Raw genomic sequence first — 14,848 nt, forward strand, 5'->3', positions numbered from 1 at the left:
GCTGGGCTCAGCTGCACTGTAAAACCATGCAGGCTGGGTTTAGCTACAGTGTACTATTTCTCTCTTCACCCACACACTGTCTGTTCAGATGCACTCACCATCACTCCCTTCCCCCATCCATCCCTACAGGGATGAAGTGATACTGACTTCCTTTAGGGGAAACTCTGCCTCTGTTCATCCATTGAAGTTAAAGTGCATGTGATGGAATAGCGCCACTCTACATTACGCATAAAACACAGAACGCAAGTGGAACATGTTCAGATTTTAAGAGCTCTCTTTTTGTCACACACTCCTGTTGTTTTTCATTTTTGCTGACAACAGCTGGTAATTTTTTTATTAACTTTTATTTCACCTTTATTGAACCAGGTAGGCTAGTTGAGAACAAGTTCTCATTTACAACTGTGACCTGGCCAAGATAAAACAAAGCAGTGTGACAAACAACAACACAGAGTTACACATCGAATAAACAAACATACAGTCAATAATTGTTACGTGAATTATGTTATCAATGTTCATAAACTGAACTTCAATTAAACGGCTCAGTCTGCAACCCAGAATTTGTAAGATTATGGTTGAATGAAACAGTCCCAGCTACAATAGCCAAAATGTTTATTCACGAGGAGTAGAGTGTTGGATGCTATTTTGTAAATGACATCACCGAAGTCAAGGATCGGTAGGATGGTCAGTTAATATATGAGATGCATTGGATGGCATCAGTACCCTTTTTCTAGTACTCTCTACTCTGTGCCAAATCTGAAGCATTTCTAATGCACAACTACCAGATCAATCAGTTCAATTATGTAGGCCTATGTTCAGTCATCGAGGAGATATGATCAATCGATAACCTACAATACATCTGACAAACATGTATTTGGATGAATAGTACTCACAGCTCTGTTGTGTACGCATACACAGTAAGGACAAGACACTGTATGATAAGATAAATGACCCTTCAGGGATCATGAACAGGAAATAATTTGCTGCTTATTTGAGAAGGCATTGTTAAGTGCCTGCCAAGTCCCCCCTCACATGATCTCGTTCTGTGCCATTCTCAGTGTTGAAGTGAGGATACATTTTACAGAGCCCTAAGTACAGTATTGTGTAAACTCCGAAGAGACCTTGGTTAGAAACACAGTTCTAAAGAAATGGACATCTTAATTTTAAAGCATCCCTTGTCTTCCTCAGTATCGATTTTGAACTGCAGTATTATTTTGTAAAAATGGAAGAGAGATGTTTCCTTCCAGTTGGTTGAATAAACAAGCAGTCTTGGCTTTTTTTCCTGGTCAGTGGAGTCTTGGGCTGTGTGCTAAATGACACACTATTCCCTATATAGTGCACTACTTTTTGCCATGATCAATAGAGTCCTAAACCCTGTATAGTATCCCACTATTTGGGGAATAGGGTGCCATTTGGGACATAACCCTGCTCCTGCTGAAAGGACAAGCTCTAGCCGTTGCCCCCCCCCGCCCTTCTGCCTGGCCCCTTTCAGCCATTATTGCTAGGCAGTGATTAACACAGAGTGGAACCTGTCTGCCATTGTCAACACGCTTGGTTCCCTTGGCAACCGCAACCAGTTCTCAGGCACTCTAGAGCTGAAGTCTGAAAAGAGGATTGGCTGGTGGAAGGAGGAGCAATGGGGGGAGATGTGTCAATAGCCACACACTCGCACAAGCACACACACACTTTCTCTTGCCCTGTTGCTCACGCTCATCACTGACTGAGTCACTGTAACGAAAGCCGAGAGCAAGCAGCTGCATTCCATTTAACACATAACATAGTGTTTTTACACTCAATGAGGCACACTTATTGCAGACATTTACTCCAAGTAGAATTTGAATTCTCAGTCAGTCAAATCCTTCTCCTATCAGGACACAGAGCAACAGCGAAGAGTGCAACCTCTTTGACGCTCTGTTATCACAGGTTCTACATGGTTTTCTTTGCAGGAGCTAGCAGCAGCTAAATGTGTTGTTTGATGTGGGAGTAGTCCTGGTCACTGTGACAGAGACAACATGCTAAGCCCAGCCTCTCCTGCTGACATGTTGCCACTGCAAACACTTACGATCCCAGGTCTATTTACTGCAGTCACAGCTGGAGCGATGCAGGGAGGGAGGCACCTACGGGATCAATGGCAGCAGCCAGGGCTTAATTTAGACCGCCAGCCAGGGCTTAATTTAGACCGCCAGCCAGGGCTTAATTTAGACCGCCAGCCAGGTCTTAATTTAGACCGCCAGCCAGGTCTTAATTTAGACCGCCAGCCAGGGCTTAATTTAGACCGCCAGCCAGGTCTTAATTTAGACTGCCAGCCAGGGCTTAATTTAGACCGCCAGCCAGGGCTTAATTTAGACCGCCAGCCAGGTCTTAATTTAGACTGCCAGCCAGGTCTTAATTTAGACCGCCAGCCAGGGCTTAATTTAGACCGCCAGCCAGGTCCAGCACATCTACTCTCCATCAATGACCACGAAACACTTTCTACATGCCTCATCTTACCAGCTCCCTGCCAAGGGGGAGAATGCATCAATGGCAGTTCCAAAATTAATGGCAGAGCAATCCGCAATGTGGCTCTTCCCTTTAGGTTGCGATAGTGTTGCAGCAAGGCTATGTGACAGAGCAGAGCAGAGAATTAGGGTGGATCAGACTGTGCATCTATTGATTTAGTTTATTTTCTCAGGCATCATCATTAATCATATTATCAAAGGAGAGTATCAGGTCCTGTCTGAACTTTGTCCAACTTAGCCGTTTTTACACAGGCCTTTAATTCCACTATAGAGACTGTACTGTACCGACATATATGGCCTCCTGGCATGGAAGGTGTGGAGGGTCCTGGGAGAGAGCAGTACACTCTTAGAAAAAAAGGTGTTATCTAGAACCTAAAAGGATTTTTCAGCTGTCCCCATTTGAAGAACGCTTTTTATTCCCAGGTAGAACCTTTTCCATTGAGATGTATACATGGAACCCAAAAGGGTTCTACCTGGAAACAAAAAGGGTGCTCCAATGGGGATGACCTAAGAATCATTTTGTAACCATTTTTTCTAAGAGTATACTAACATCTCTTATGGGGCAGGTCTCTCTCAGCTCCTGCCAATGCTTCTGGCGCAGCACTTCTATTTCTGCTGTAGGGCTCTCTCTAACTGGGACGCTAAAATGGGTTAGCTGTCACGTCCAGCATTCTTCCTAAATGATTTAATTAGAATCTGGCTTTCGTGCCATGTTTTTATGTTCTTGATTTATTAGTGGGATTCAAGGTTTTCTATAGGCCCCATTGACACGCGATATTAGTTATACCCCACCAATCTTCATTATTTAGAAACTACATACTACAATGTTATGTGGAAAGATGCCTGTGTGTGAAATGTTTGATACTCCAGTGGTAGGTGTGACAGATATGTGTGACAGTCACTATGCTTGCTTAACAGCTTTGCTTCCACAAGTCTGCTACAAACAAACTCTGTTATATAGGAAGCCTCAGTCAAGTCATTGTGGCCCTAGTGCACCCTGCACCATCATCTGAGCACCTCTCTGAGTAACGGGAAGTGGTACCGCCCACCCATTCGGACCAGACAGCTCCACTGGAATGAGGCTGCAGGTGCTTGTTGTTTTTGGGTGACAGTGAGTGCATATTTTCAGCCTCCATCGCAGGAGGCTCTGGAACAATATTAAACCACCTCACCATCTCACCGGAATGCCTGTGACTCATCTGACATTTCCGTCTCCCTCTCCCTGCAGCCTCCAGCACTCGAACACACTCTCTTCTCTGTGACGCTCTGTGACCCAAATGGCACCCTATTCCTGATATAGTGCACTACATAAGGAATAGGGTGCCATTAGGGATGTATCCCCTGTCCCTCAATCTTTTTTCAGTTTTGCCCTCACCCTCTGTCCGAACACTCCTTATTACATCTTACTGCTGGCTTTAATCTCCTTCACTCTATTGGCAGACCACTATTTGCTCTGCTTTTACAATTTTCTCCCCTCCCCACGCATTTCTCCTGTGGTTCTTTGATAAGCACTGACATGTAGCATGAGCTAATATCTGTCTCCTACACCTTGTCCTGTCCTGTGAAATATGACGTGCCAATCTAGAAAGAGGAGCAATGTGTGACTAGCTGTCTACTCCCTGTGTATGTCCCAAATTGCACCATATTCCCTATATAGTGCAATACTTTTGACCAGGGCCCATAGGAAATAGAGCGCCATGTGGAACACACAAAGCTTTTTGGTTTTCATTTGCCCCTGTTTCTTTGCCTTCCTGCCCATCCGGCCAGGCAGCCAGCTCTATATCACCAGTGTTGTGTTGTATTGTGGCTGCACAGCCAGGTAGACAGACCACTGTTTCTTTGCCTTCCTGCCCATCCGGCCAGGCAGCCAGCTCTATATCACCAGTGTTGTGTTGTATTGTGGCTGCACAGCCAGGTAGACAGACCACTGTTTCTTTGCCTTCCTGCCCATCCGGCCAGGCAGCCAGCTCTATATCACCAGTGTTGTGTTGTATTGTGGCTGCACAGCCAGGTAGACAGACCACTGTTTCTTTGCCTTCCTGCCCATCCGGCCAGGCAGCCAGCTCTATATCACCAGTGTTGTGTTGTATTGTGGCTGCACAGCCAGGTAGACAGACCACTGTTTCTTTCACAGTTGATTGAGTTTGGTGATTATCATCATGGAACGTAATTAGGAATGACTCAGAGCGGGGACCATGCTTGGGTTTATGGGTAGGAAAATACCCCCCTCAGGATCTCTTCAAATAACATTGACTTTGTCTGCATCCCAAATGGCACCCTATTCCCTACATAGTGCACTATTTCACCAATAGGACTCTGGTCAAACGTAGTGCACTTTATTTGAATTACGGTGCCACATGGGATGCAGACTTTGGCATGCAGCAGCCTTGATAATGGCTGTGTATGGATGTAGTGAAGACATTGTATATCACAGTGGCTTTATGGAAAGCTCTACTGGGGCAGCTGTTCTGCCTGGTCTCAGAGCTGTGACATAGTTGCCATGGGTCATGTACGGTCATCTCACCCAGCCAGCAGACTGCTTCCACACATTCACAGCTTGGGCTGCCTCCGTCTGCTCTGCTCTACAAGGAAATCAAAGAGATTACTCACAGGATAGGGACATGTGTATTATTAAACACGTTGGCCTATAGCAACAGGCTTATGTAGTCCAGTCTTTGTGAAATAAATGTACCTCATTGTTTGCATTTCTTTTGTGTTTGTTGTTACATTTCCTGAATCACATAATTCAAATGTAATGTGAACAATGCAAGGATACCCAAAGGCAGAAAACGTTCAACCGGTACACTGTAGTGCATGGAATTCTCCATCCTGTGTTCTATCTCTGAGCCTAATGAGACAAGCCAGACCTTCACAGGGGCTTGGTAACTGGCCAACAGCATTCATAGAACTGGGATGTCTATTGTGTCAGTCCCAAATGGCACCTGATTCCTAATGTAGTGCGGTCCTTTTGATCAGGGCCCATAGGGCTCGGTATAGGGAATAGGGTGCCATTTGTGCCCCTTATTAGACATTCCAGATCTGATTCCTGCTAAAGATATCAGGTTTTCATCTGACCTTTTCTCTCTTTGTTTTCTTTGACTCCTTTAAACTCTGACCATGAGCGCAGCTGGCTGTTCTAACAAACAACAAACACTGGCATTGTGTCTTGTTTCAGGAAATTTCAAGTTCAAGTATGCTTCCTTGCAGTTCTATTAGTAGACATCGGTCATCTATGACAGCCATGATCTTTGTGACCCTGTATGGCAGAACATTTGATTGCTTTCTGTTGCCCTTACCGCAAGACCCTACTTTGACCTATGGCTGTGACATTTTTGAAGCGATGCAGATCATGTCTATGTTTTCAAAGAACTGCCTTTTGGGGAGATGTCCCTCTGACCAGCTTTGTGAGGCAATGTAGTTGAAGTTCTGCAGAATACCTAATAGCAAGTCAGATTTCACCATAATTTCACAGGGGCTTGGTACTAATCTATTGTACCCTACCACAGCTACTTCTACTGCGTTGTTCAGAGGGGAGGCGCTTCAATATACCACCTAGGTTCTTGCTTCAGTACCGAATGTTTTCCTGCGCGACACCGTTGCTGCGCGAACGTTGGAGAGCTGGCTGAAAAAAATTAATTCGCATGGAGTTCTCTCTCTGCTGACTGACATTTTAGTGATATTGTTACATACTTATTCTTTAATATTGTATTTTATTTCCCACAAGACTACGACTGTGCGAATTATCTGCTTTCCCTAATGTTCAGAGTTTGAATCATCTGCAACCGCATGCCTGGAATCGTGCGTTAGCAACTCGCTTGGAAAATCATCGACTCAGGCAAAGTAAAGTGGTTTGGTAAATTGGTTTATCCTCTACTGTATGTAGCCTATAGATAAAATATCTAGATTTAGTTTTATTCTTGTGATGATAATATTTTGTGTAAAACTCACATATTATGCAAAGCATAGCCTATGCATGTCTTTTTGAATGATTTTCTACAATATCTTATAGTAGGCAGAGAAGGTAGGATATTCAGCTGGCCAAAGAGTGACAGTAGCGTATCAGTCAAGAGACCAAAACATGTCTAGTCTATATCGCTCTATATATATTCCCAGTTCGTTTGCATAATTCGTAGTTATTTTATCATACCCTGCTAATTTGGTGTGTGATCCAGATGGGATAAAGCTAATAGGGGAATAATGTGTTTGCACTACAATCAAATAGACTACCATGTGATTTACAAGACCTTACAGAAATCACAAGTCCTTGTATTCTTGTAGTCTACTGGACTTATGTTCAACACTGGCATACACGCACACCTATTCACTGTGTACACACACAGTGTAACAGGTTGAGGTTTCCATTCTCATATCTATGAAAGTAGCAGGGATGAAAAGGAGATGACTACTCAATAAGCAACAACATGTATCTCCAACCTCTTGTTTAATACTGTACAATGCTATGGTCTGATCATGCTATATGCTATACCTGTGACATAAAAATAGTTGTAGACTGTACAATGCTCACTCACTCACTCACTCACTCACTCACTCACTCACTCACTCACTCACTCACTCACTCACCCTCATCGTGCCAGCTGGCCATAGGGCAGCAACAAAGGCTCTCCATGTTAGTAAATGCATTATAAATACAGTGATACTTATCATATAATTTATACTGTGTATTCTGCCACAACAACCAATGAATGTGTTCAGTCTTTGTGTCTGTATCGACTAGAGGGAGAGAGATCAAATTACATACATTGAACAAATCAAACCCTTCAAACAGGATATTCTCAAACAATTAAACATAGCCTTATCTTATGCTTACTCTACCGCAATGTTCTGTCATTAAATTAGCTGGTGCTGCAGGTGGCTTGGGTCCACTTCTCTAGCTGATAGAGAGGGACTTTAAAAAGGGGGCGGCAGGACTGTGTAGAGGGTTACATGGCAGCTTCCACAGACAGGAGACAAATTGCTGGTGTGAATGAGCAGCACCCAGTCGCCGGTGTCACAGGGAGGTGGTACTCTGCTCAGACAGGTGTCAAGACAGCCTAACCCTGGCCTCGTGTGAGGTGTCATCCCTGATATACTGGAAAACATACCAGACCAGATTCTCATCTAGCACTTCAAGTTAGGCTGAAGAGGTTCCCTAATCTATGAATGCCCCTGTAAAACAACCCATTTCACATCACCTAGCTGGTGTACGGTGCGTTCTGAAAATATTCAGACCTCTTGACTTTTTCCACATTTAGTTACGTTACAGTCTGATTCTAAAATGGATTAAATTCATGTTTTTCCTTTTCCTACCCTATAATGACAATCTACGTAAGTACAGACAGATGAGCTCAGGTGCATTCTGTTTATATCATGACAAATTGTACATTCAAAAATGGCACCTGTCTATATAAAAAATGTCATGTCAGAGCAAAAACAAGCCATTGAAGGTCCTGTGTCAAGGCACCAAAAAATGTCTACAGCATTGAAGGTCCGGAAGGACACAGCAGCCTCCAGCATTCTTAAATGGAAGTAGTTTGGAACTCTTCCTAGAGCTGGCTGCCTGGCCAAACTGAGCAATTGGGGGAGAAGGGCCTTGGTCAGGGAGGTGACCAAGAATCCAATGGTCACTTTGACAGAGCTCCAGAGTTCCGCTGTGGAGATGGGAGAACCTTCCAGAAGGACAACCATCTCTGCAGTTCTCCACCAATCAGGCCCTTCATGGTAGAGTGGCCAGACGGAAGCCACTCCTCAGTAAAAGGCACATGACAGCCCGCTTGGAGTTTGACAAAAAGGCACCTAAAGGACTCTCAGACCATGAGAAACAAGATTCTCTGGTCTAAAGAAACCAAGATTGAATGTTTTTCAGTGGCAGGGACTGGGAGACTAGTCAGGATCGAGGGAAAGATGACCGGAGCAAAGTACAGACAGATCCTTGATGAAAACCTGCTCCAAAGCACTCAGAACCTCAGACTGGGGCAAAGGTTCACCTTCCAACAGGACAACGACCCTGAGCACATAGCCAAGACAATGCAAGAGTGGCTTCAGGACAAGACTTGGAGAGACTTGAAATTAGCTGTGCAGCCACGATCCCCATCCAACCTGACAGAGCTTGAGAGGATCTGCAGAGAAGAATGGGAGAAACTCCCCTAATACAGGTGTGCCAAGCTTGTAGTGTCATACCCCAAAAGACTCAAGGCTGTAATTGCTGCCAAAGGTGCTTCAACAAAGTACTGAGTAAAGGGTCTGAATACTTATGTAAATGTAATATTTCAGTTTTGTATTTTTTATCAATTTAATTTAATCCATGGTAGAATAAAGCTGTAACGTAACAAAATGAGGAAAAAGTCAATCGGTCTGAATACTTTCCGAATGCACTGTATGTGACAATACATAACCCCCCCCCAAAAAAACGTATAGATGCAGAGCCCTTTATTGTACATAGAAGGCTCTGGGTAGGTGTACAGTTCCTCACAGCTCCCATTTAGCGATAGTGTTCTAGAATAAAGAGTCATTCTGTGGGAACACACAACTATGAATTGTATTGTGAGAGAACAGTACACTACTGCTTACTTGCTTCTCTGTTCCAGTCAGACAGCCACTGGTTGATTCAGGAATTTTCTGTGTTTTCAAACATGTCTTGACCAGCGAGTGTGAGTGTCAATGAGCTGCTAAGTCAGCTGCACATGCCCAGTTCAAATCTGATTTCGAAGGTCCACATTTGGTGTGGGAGAAGAGCCAATTTATGAGGCTCCAGTTTTTCTGCAACGTGGCTCACGTTCCCCATTTGTGCTATAGGAGGTGGAACCGGACCAGAATCTCGCCATGCAGAGAGAGAGAGAGTCGAGATGTGCATCAGGGAATCTGTGATGGGCCCTGTGTTGACATGCCCTGAAACGTACACTGAGTGATGGGCTGTGTGTTTGCAATGCAGATGTAGGAGAATGCATTTCTGCCATGCCGAGTAGAGCCAAGCACCAGCCAGATGGCTGGCCTCAAGTGTGGTGAGAACGTGCATGATGTGCCTTGAAGGCAGATCGACAGATGGATATTAATGTTAACCCTGTGGAAGGTGCTAACCACTTTTAAAGGGTCCTGTAAATGTGTCTCAAGCTGCTCCCTCTATCAGCTTCATTTTACATATTTATTTTGGAGAATTAAACCACAGAGAAAATTCGATTGACAGAGAGCCATCTCTTTGCCGGCAGACAGTAGGTTCATATCCCCTGCGTAGCCTCCTTCCCTCCTCCTCTACTCCTCTTCTCTATTCCCTGCCTCCTCAGCCCCTCTGCCCAGGCCAAGTCAGATAAAAATAGCCATGTGGATGGAGGGAGCGAATGTCAGCAAAGCCAGGCAGTGGTTTTGTGCTTTGCTCCTGTTTCATTCCCTCCAGAAATCTGAGGGGGCACAACGTATGTGAGCATGGCTAGGGCGTGGCTAGGGCGTGGCTGGGGCGTGGCTAGGGGGTGGTCGGATCATTTATTCTCTTCAGACACATGAAACAGCCTTTTCCTGCAATCTAGAGCCATAATCATTATGCCTAATTCTATGTCAAAATGAATGTTTCTGCTTATCTAAGCATACCTCTTGAGCTGTCTGTATCCTCCTGACTGGTGGTTATTTTAAATAAAGTAAATATGCTTCTCTGCATCTTTGCTCAAATCTGGAAAGAGATTTAAGGGAATGTGAGTCTTATTCGGTACATTTAGTAATTTAGTAAAAGTCTACCAAATTTGCCCACAGGCATGCCCGGTAACTTGATTGATAACCTGAAAGGTTGGGAGATTGGGAACCTATCTGGGCTAGCTAAAGCCAACTTCATAAAATTGCTAGGTAGTATTACAGAGAAACATAAAATAAAATAGAAAACTCGGCAAGTCTGAGACTGGGGCAAAGGTTCACTGCCCACGTGCCCCCTATGGGCATGACACCTCTGGTACAGTATATCCTGTTCCCTTTCTTCCATTAAATGTCATTTTGAATCAGTCACTATCTGTATATACAGAGTCATAGACTGCTCCTAGTGTTGCTGTCACAGCAGGTATTTTTGGTTTATCACCAACGGCAACTGTGAGAAAGATTGTGGAGTCAGCTGCACCTAAGTGTTCCATGGCAACCACTGCATGTGTGAGCAGGCAAGATGCAGGCCAGAGTGAAATGTAGCTCAGAAACAAGGGATTCCGTGGCCGGGCTGAGAGGATAGATTTCTTTGAAGTTAGCATCGGAGGGGAATAGGATAGCAGGATGTGTATCAGTGCTGGGGAAGGAGGGAGGGCAGGGAATAAGGGAGTTAGACAACTTGCTCAAACTGGGCCATTGATGGGAATGCAGCCTCAGCCCTCAGTGAATGGCATTCTTGTGACTGCCATTAAAACGAAGCTCTCTGGTAGAAAGCAGGCGCTATCTGTCCTGGTTAGTGGCTTTATGATATGTGTGTGTGTCATACAGAGAGCCTCAGAGAACAACCACATTGAGGTGGAGGGTGACATGGGGTGTGCAGGTGTTTTCAGCACAGACGGCAGATTGAATTCATATTTCATGTGTTTGATTTGATCTGTGTGGCTTGTTAACCAGACTGTGGCAGAGAGGGAGAGAGAGCTCCCCCGGCTATTGTGCAAGGTGTGGATGGGATGACGCACGACCAGTGCAACAGTGTGGAAGGTAGTGCCTTAAACTCTGTGATCCCCCCCAGATAACTAACTTCAATTTAAATGCAGATGGATGAAGGGTCTTTCATAGCAGAGACTGGAGCGATTTGATCTGTATGCAGGAGCTGTGGAGGAGCTGGTAGTGTGTATCTGCCTCCAGAGGACTGGTGTCCATATGGTAGAGGGAGGCAGGGGGAGAGAGAGAAAGATAGAGGGAGACAGAGAGAGGCTGAGAGAAACGGAAGGGGACAGGGTGAGTCAGAAAGGCAAAGGGAGGAAGAGGGAGACGGGGAGGGACAGCAGGAGTGACGCATTACTAAGAATGGAAGACAGTAGCTTCAGTAACAGTTCTTACTGTGCAGGGGACAGTGTTCTGGTTCCACGTACTGGAAGCTACTGTGTGACCTGTTACAGGAAAACATCCCCAGCCCAGTGTATTTGAATTGTTTTTGTGTTGTTCAGTTTGTTCTTATTAGCCTCTTCTATGCTGTGATGGGGCAACTGGCTCTCTGGCTCCCCTCCATAGATGCCTTAAAGGCATTTTACAGCCACTGAGCCACCACAATACCTTCCCTGAGGGGGTAAGTAGACCCTGCCTGGTACTGGCACTGTGGGCCACACACACATCTCTCTCTCCTGGCGAGGGATGACTTGTGGTAACATTTTCCAGACACAGAACTTTTCTGTCACAGCACAATGTCATCGAAAAAGATCCTAATACCTAATTTGATGAGTCATTGCAAATAGCTTTAATGGCACCCTGCTGATGTAGTTATATAGGTAACTGCCAAAATAAAGGAAACACTTGAGTAAATGAGGGATACAACGTATATTGAAAGCAGGTGCTTCCACACAGGTGTGGTTCCAGAGATAATTAAGCAATTAACATCCCATCATGCTTGGGATCATGTATAAAAATACTGGGCAGGCCATTATATTGGCTACCATGGCTATGCCCCCATAGGATGACCATGCCTCCATCTGCAGGCACGAGTGGTCACTGAATGGTTTGATGAGCATGAAAATTATGTAAACCATATGCCGTGGCCATCTGTCACCAGATCTCAACCCAATTGAACACTTATGGGAGATTCTGGAGCGGCGCCTGAGACAGAGTTTTTCCACCACCATCAACAAAACACCAAATTATAGAATTTCTCATGGAAGAATGGTGACAAGTCCCTCCAATAGAGTTCCAGACACTTGTAGAAATTATGCCAAGGTGCATGGAAGTGGTTCTGGCTCGTGGTGGCCCAGCGCCCTATTAAGACACTGTTGGTGTTTTCTTTATTTTGACACTTACCTGTATGTTTGCCAGTCTGAGAGTGGTCATCACAAATTGAAAAAAAACTGAAAAAACTGAAATTGGGATGTGCTTTTGTTGTTTTAGGTGAATCTCCTGCTGTCTGGTTCTGCTGTTCCAACATGACCTCAGGCTACTGAAGACCTCTCTGTTATTCCTCCTGCTCTCTCTCTATCACTCCTAGTACTCTATTCTCCAATGGGTTCCCGCAGTCAAGGTGGCTTTTTCCACCATCACCACCACCACAGCTCGGTGGTGCCCACAGCCGTGCCCAGGCTTCTCACAGAGAACGGCAGTCTGCTAGGTGGCATTGCCCAGATCACCCCTAACCTCTTCCTGAGCCGGGGAAACGTGGCGTCCAACCGAAGCCTGCTGCTGTCCAAGGGCATCACATGCGTGGTCAATGCCACTATTGAGCTGCCCAACTTCAACTGGCCCCACGTGGAGTATGTAAAGGTACCCCTGGCGGACATGCCCCACTCCCCCCTCTCCCTGTACTTCGACAGCATAGCTGATAAGATCCACAGTGTTGGGAGAAAGCGGGGAGCCGTGCTGGTGCACTGTGCTGCAGGGGTGAGCCGCTCAGCCTCCCTGTGCCTGGCCTACCTGATGAAGTACCACCGTGTGTCTCTGGCTGAGGCCCACGCTTGGGTCAAGGCCCGCCGGCCAGTCATCCGGCCCAACGGGGGCTTCTGGCGTCAGCTCATCGACTACGAAAGGAAGCTGTTTGGCAGGAACTCTGTGAAAATGGTGCAGACGCCCTACGGGGTGATACCTGACGTCTATGAGCGGGAGCGCAGGAATCTGGCACCCTACTGGGGCCTGTAGAGGAGGTCTGGGGCCTCGCCAAGGGGGGAGGGAAGGCGACGGAGAAGAGAGTCCTCCAGGGCTGCCGGTTCATGCATGTTCCCCCAGCCAGAGATGCAGAGTGAGATGAAGCGTGTGACTGTCTGTCTATGTGAAGCTTAATTAATGAATGCATTGGGATGTAGGGAGTCTTAGTTATCAGTCACTACACTGCAAACTGGTTACTGGTGGGTGATGCTACACTACACTGCATCAACCCCCGTCGGTCTGTCTCTGAGAGGAAGCAAGGCCTCCTCAAGTCTGGAATCCTCAGGACCAAAGGAGTAACAGAACCATGACCAAGCCAGACCCCAGATCAGCTGACATGGCCATACCCAGACTGTGACTTTAGAGTCTAGCTTAATGCCCCAGACTCTGGGAAGGTGTAGGCGGTGCTTTAGACTCAGCAATTTTGACAGGCAGCGGTGTGACTCACTCAAGTCCTTCCCCGACGTAACGTCATGTGATGGTATTGTGCCAGTTTTGCTGTTGTCTTTAATGTGAGAACTAGCAGCAGTCCTGCTCTGTTTTGTTTGACAAATTGAATTATGTTCTTGAGAGAGAACTGAAATCAAGAAAAGATATGGTGCACAATGAATATTTAAAGCTGTTAGTGTATACACATTTTAATCATGACAACATCTAAGGCTGTTAGTGTATACACTTAAAAGTCCCTACTTACTATGGGGATGATTGTGCAGAATATACTGTATTGGTACTAATATTGTACAATATTATGCGATTTTACAATGTCACCACCCTCTGTTAATAGGAAGACAGTACTGTGTTAGGGGCTTGGGAGAATCACAGTTTCTATTTCCCTATTTTTGCCTCATATTGATGTTTAAGTGAAATGAGGTCCAAGGAAGAACACAACCAGACAGTCCTGTGCTTAACTTGTGTACTGTCATTGATAAATCTTCCTAAGAATGCTATACCTTACACACAAAAAGCTTTTAAATAAAATGTTAATATTACTGTAGCAAGTGAACAATGCCCTTGTCACAGGTGTAAGCAGAAAGCCAAGCTTACATGAATTTAGTGCTCTATTCAATCTATCGCTGAAGCATTACAGATTGTGCAATAGAAATGTAAAGGTAATTTCCGACTGAGCCAAATTTGTATCACGCTGTAACGCTAAACTTGACATGGATTGAATAGAGCCCTTAGGTTATGAAACTAAGGCAATGAATGATTAACAAGCTAATGTAACGGGTTAGCTCATGCAACTGTTTGTGTTTGAAATGAATAATAAAAGAAATGACTGATATGCATTATTGTCAGTTTATACTTTGCCCTGTAAATATGGAATAGTACTGAAGCAGAGTAACATAATGGATCCAGATACAGTGTGACTACACTGAAAATCTATACATGGAGTATATCAAACATTAGGAACACCTCCACAAACCAGTACACGTGGCTGGCACCTACTACCATCCGCCGTTCAGAGGCACTTAAATCTTTTGTTTTGCCCATTCACCCTCTGAATGGCACACAAACACAATCCATGTTTCAATTGTCTCAAGGCTTAGAAATCCTTCTTTAACCTGTCTCCTGGA

At 45.1% G+C, this 14,848-nt stretch overlaps 1 protein-coding gene across 4 annotated transcripts; it reads left to right on the top strand.

Moving 5' to 3' along the window:
* Positions 1-5,724: 5,724 nt before the first annotated feature.
* On the top strand, positions 5,725-14,560 carry LOC112267088 (dual specificity protein phosphatase 14-like). Of its 4 annotated transcripts, XM_024445152.1 has the most exons (3): positions 5,725-6,348; positions 11,600-11,718; positions 12,528-14,560. In XM_024445152.1, exon 3 carries the CDS (start codon positions 12,639-12,641, stop codon positions 13,266-13,268), a length of 630 nt encoding a protein of 209 aa, XP_024300920.1. In that variant the 5' UTR covers positions 5,725-6,348; positions 11,600-11,718; positions 12,528-12,638; the 3' UTR covers positions 13,269-14,560. The 4 variants fall into 4 exon arrangements, with proteins under 4 accessions (XP_024300920.1, XP_024300922.1, XP_024300918.1 ...); XM_024445154.1 differs by lacking the exon at positions 11,600-11,718 and having other exon boundaries at positions 5,725-6,335; XM_024445150.2 differs by lacking the exon at positions 11,600-11,718 and having other exon boundaries at positions 5,726-6,348.
* The last annotated feature ends 288 nt before the right edge of the window (positions 14,561-14,848 follow it).

Source organism: Oncorhynchus tshawytscha, linkage group LG14, assembly GCF_018296145.1.
Source record: "Oncorhynchus tshawytscha isolate Ot180627B linkage group LG14, Otsh_v2.0, whole genome shotgun sequence".
Lineage (NCBI taxonomy): Eukaryota > Metazoa > Chordata > Actinopteri > Salmoniformes > Salmonidae > Oncorhynchus > Oncorhynchus tshawytscha.

Coding starts and splice junctions, on each gene's coding strand:
- LOC112267088 (XM_024445152.1), top strand. CDS start 12,639: ATGGGTTCCCGCAGTCAAGGTGGCTTTTTCCACCATCACCACCACCAC.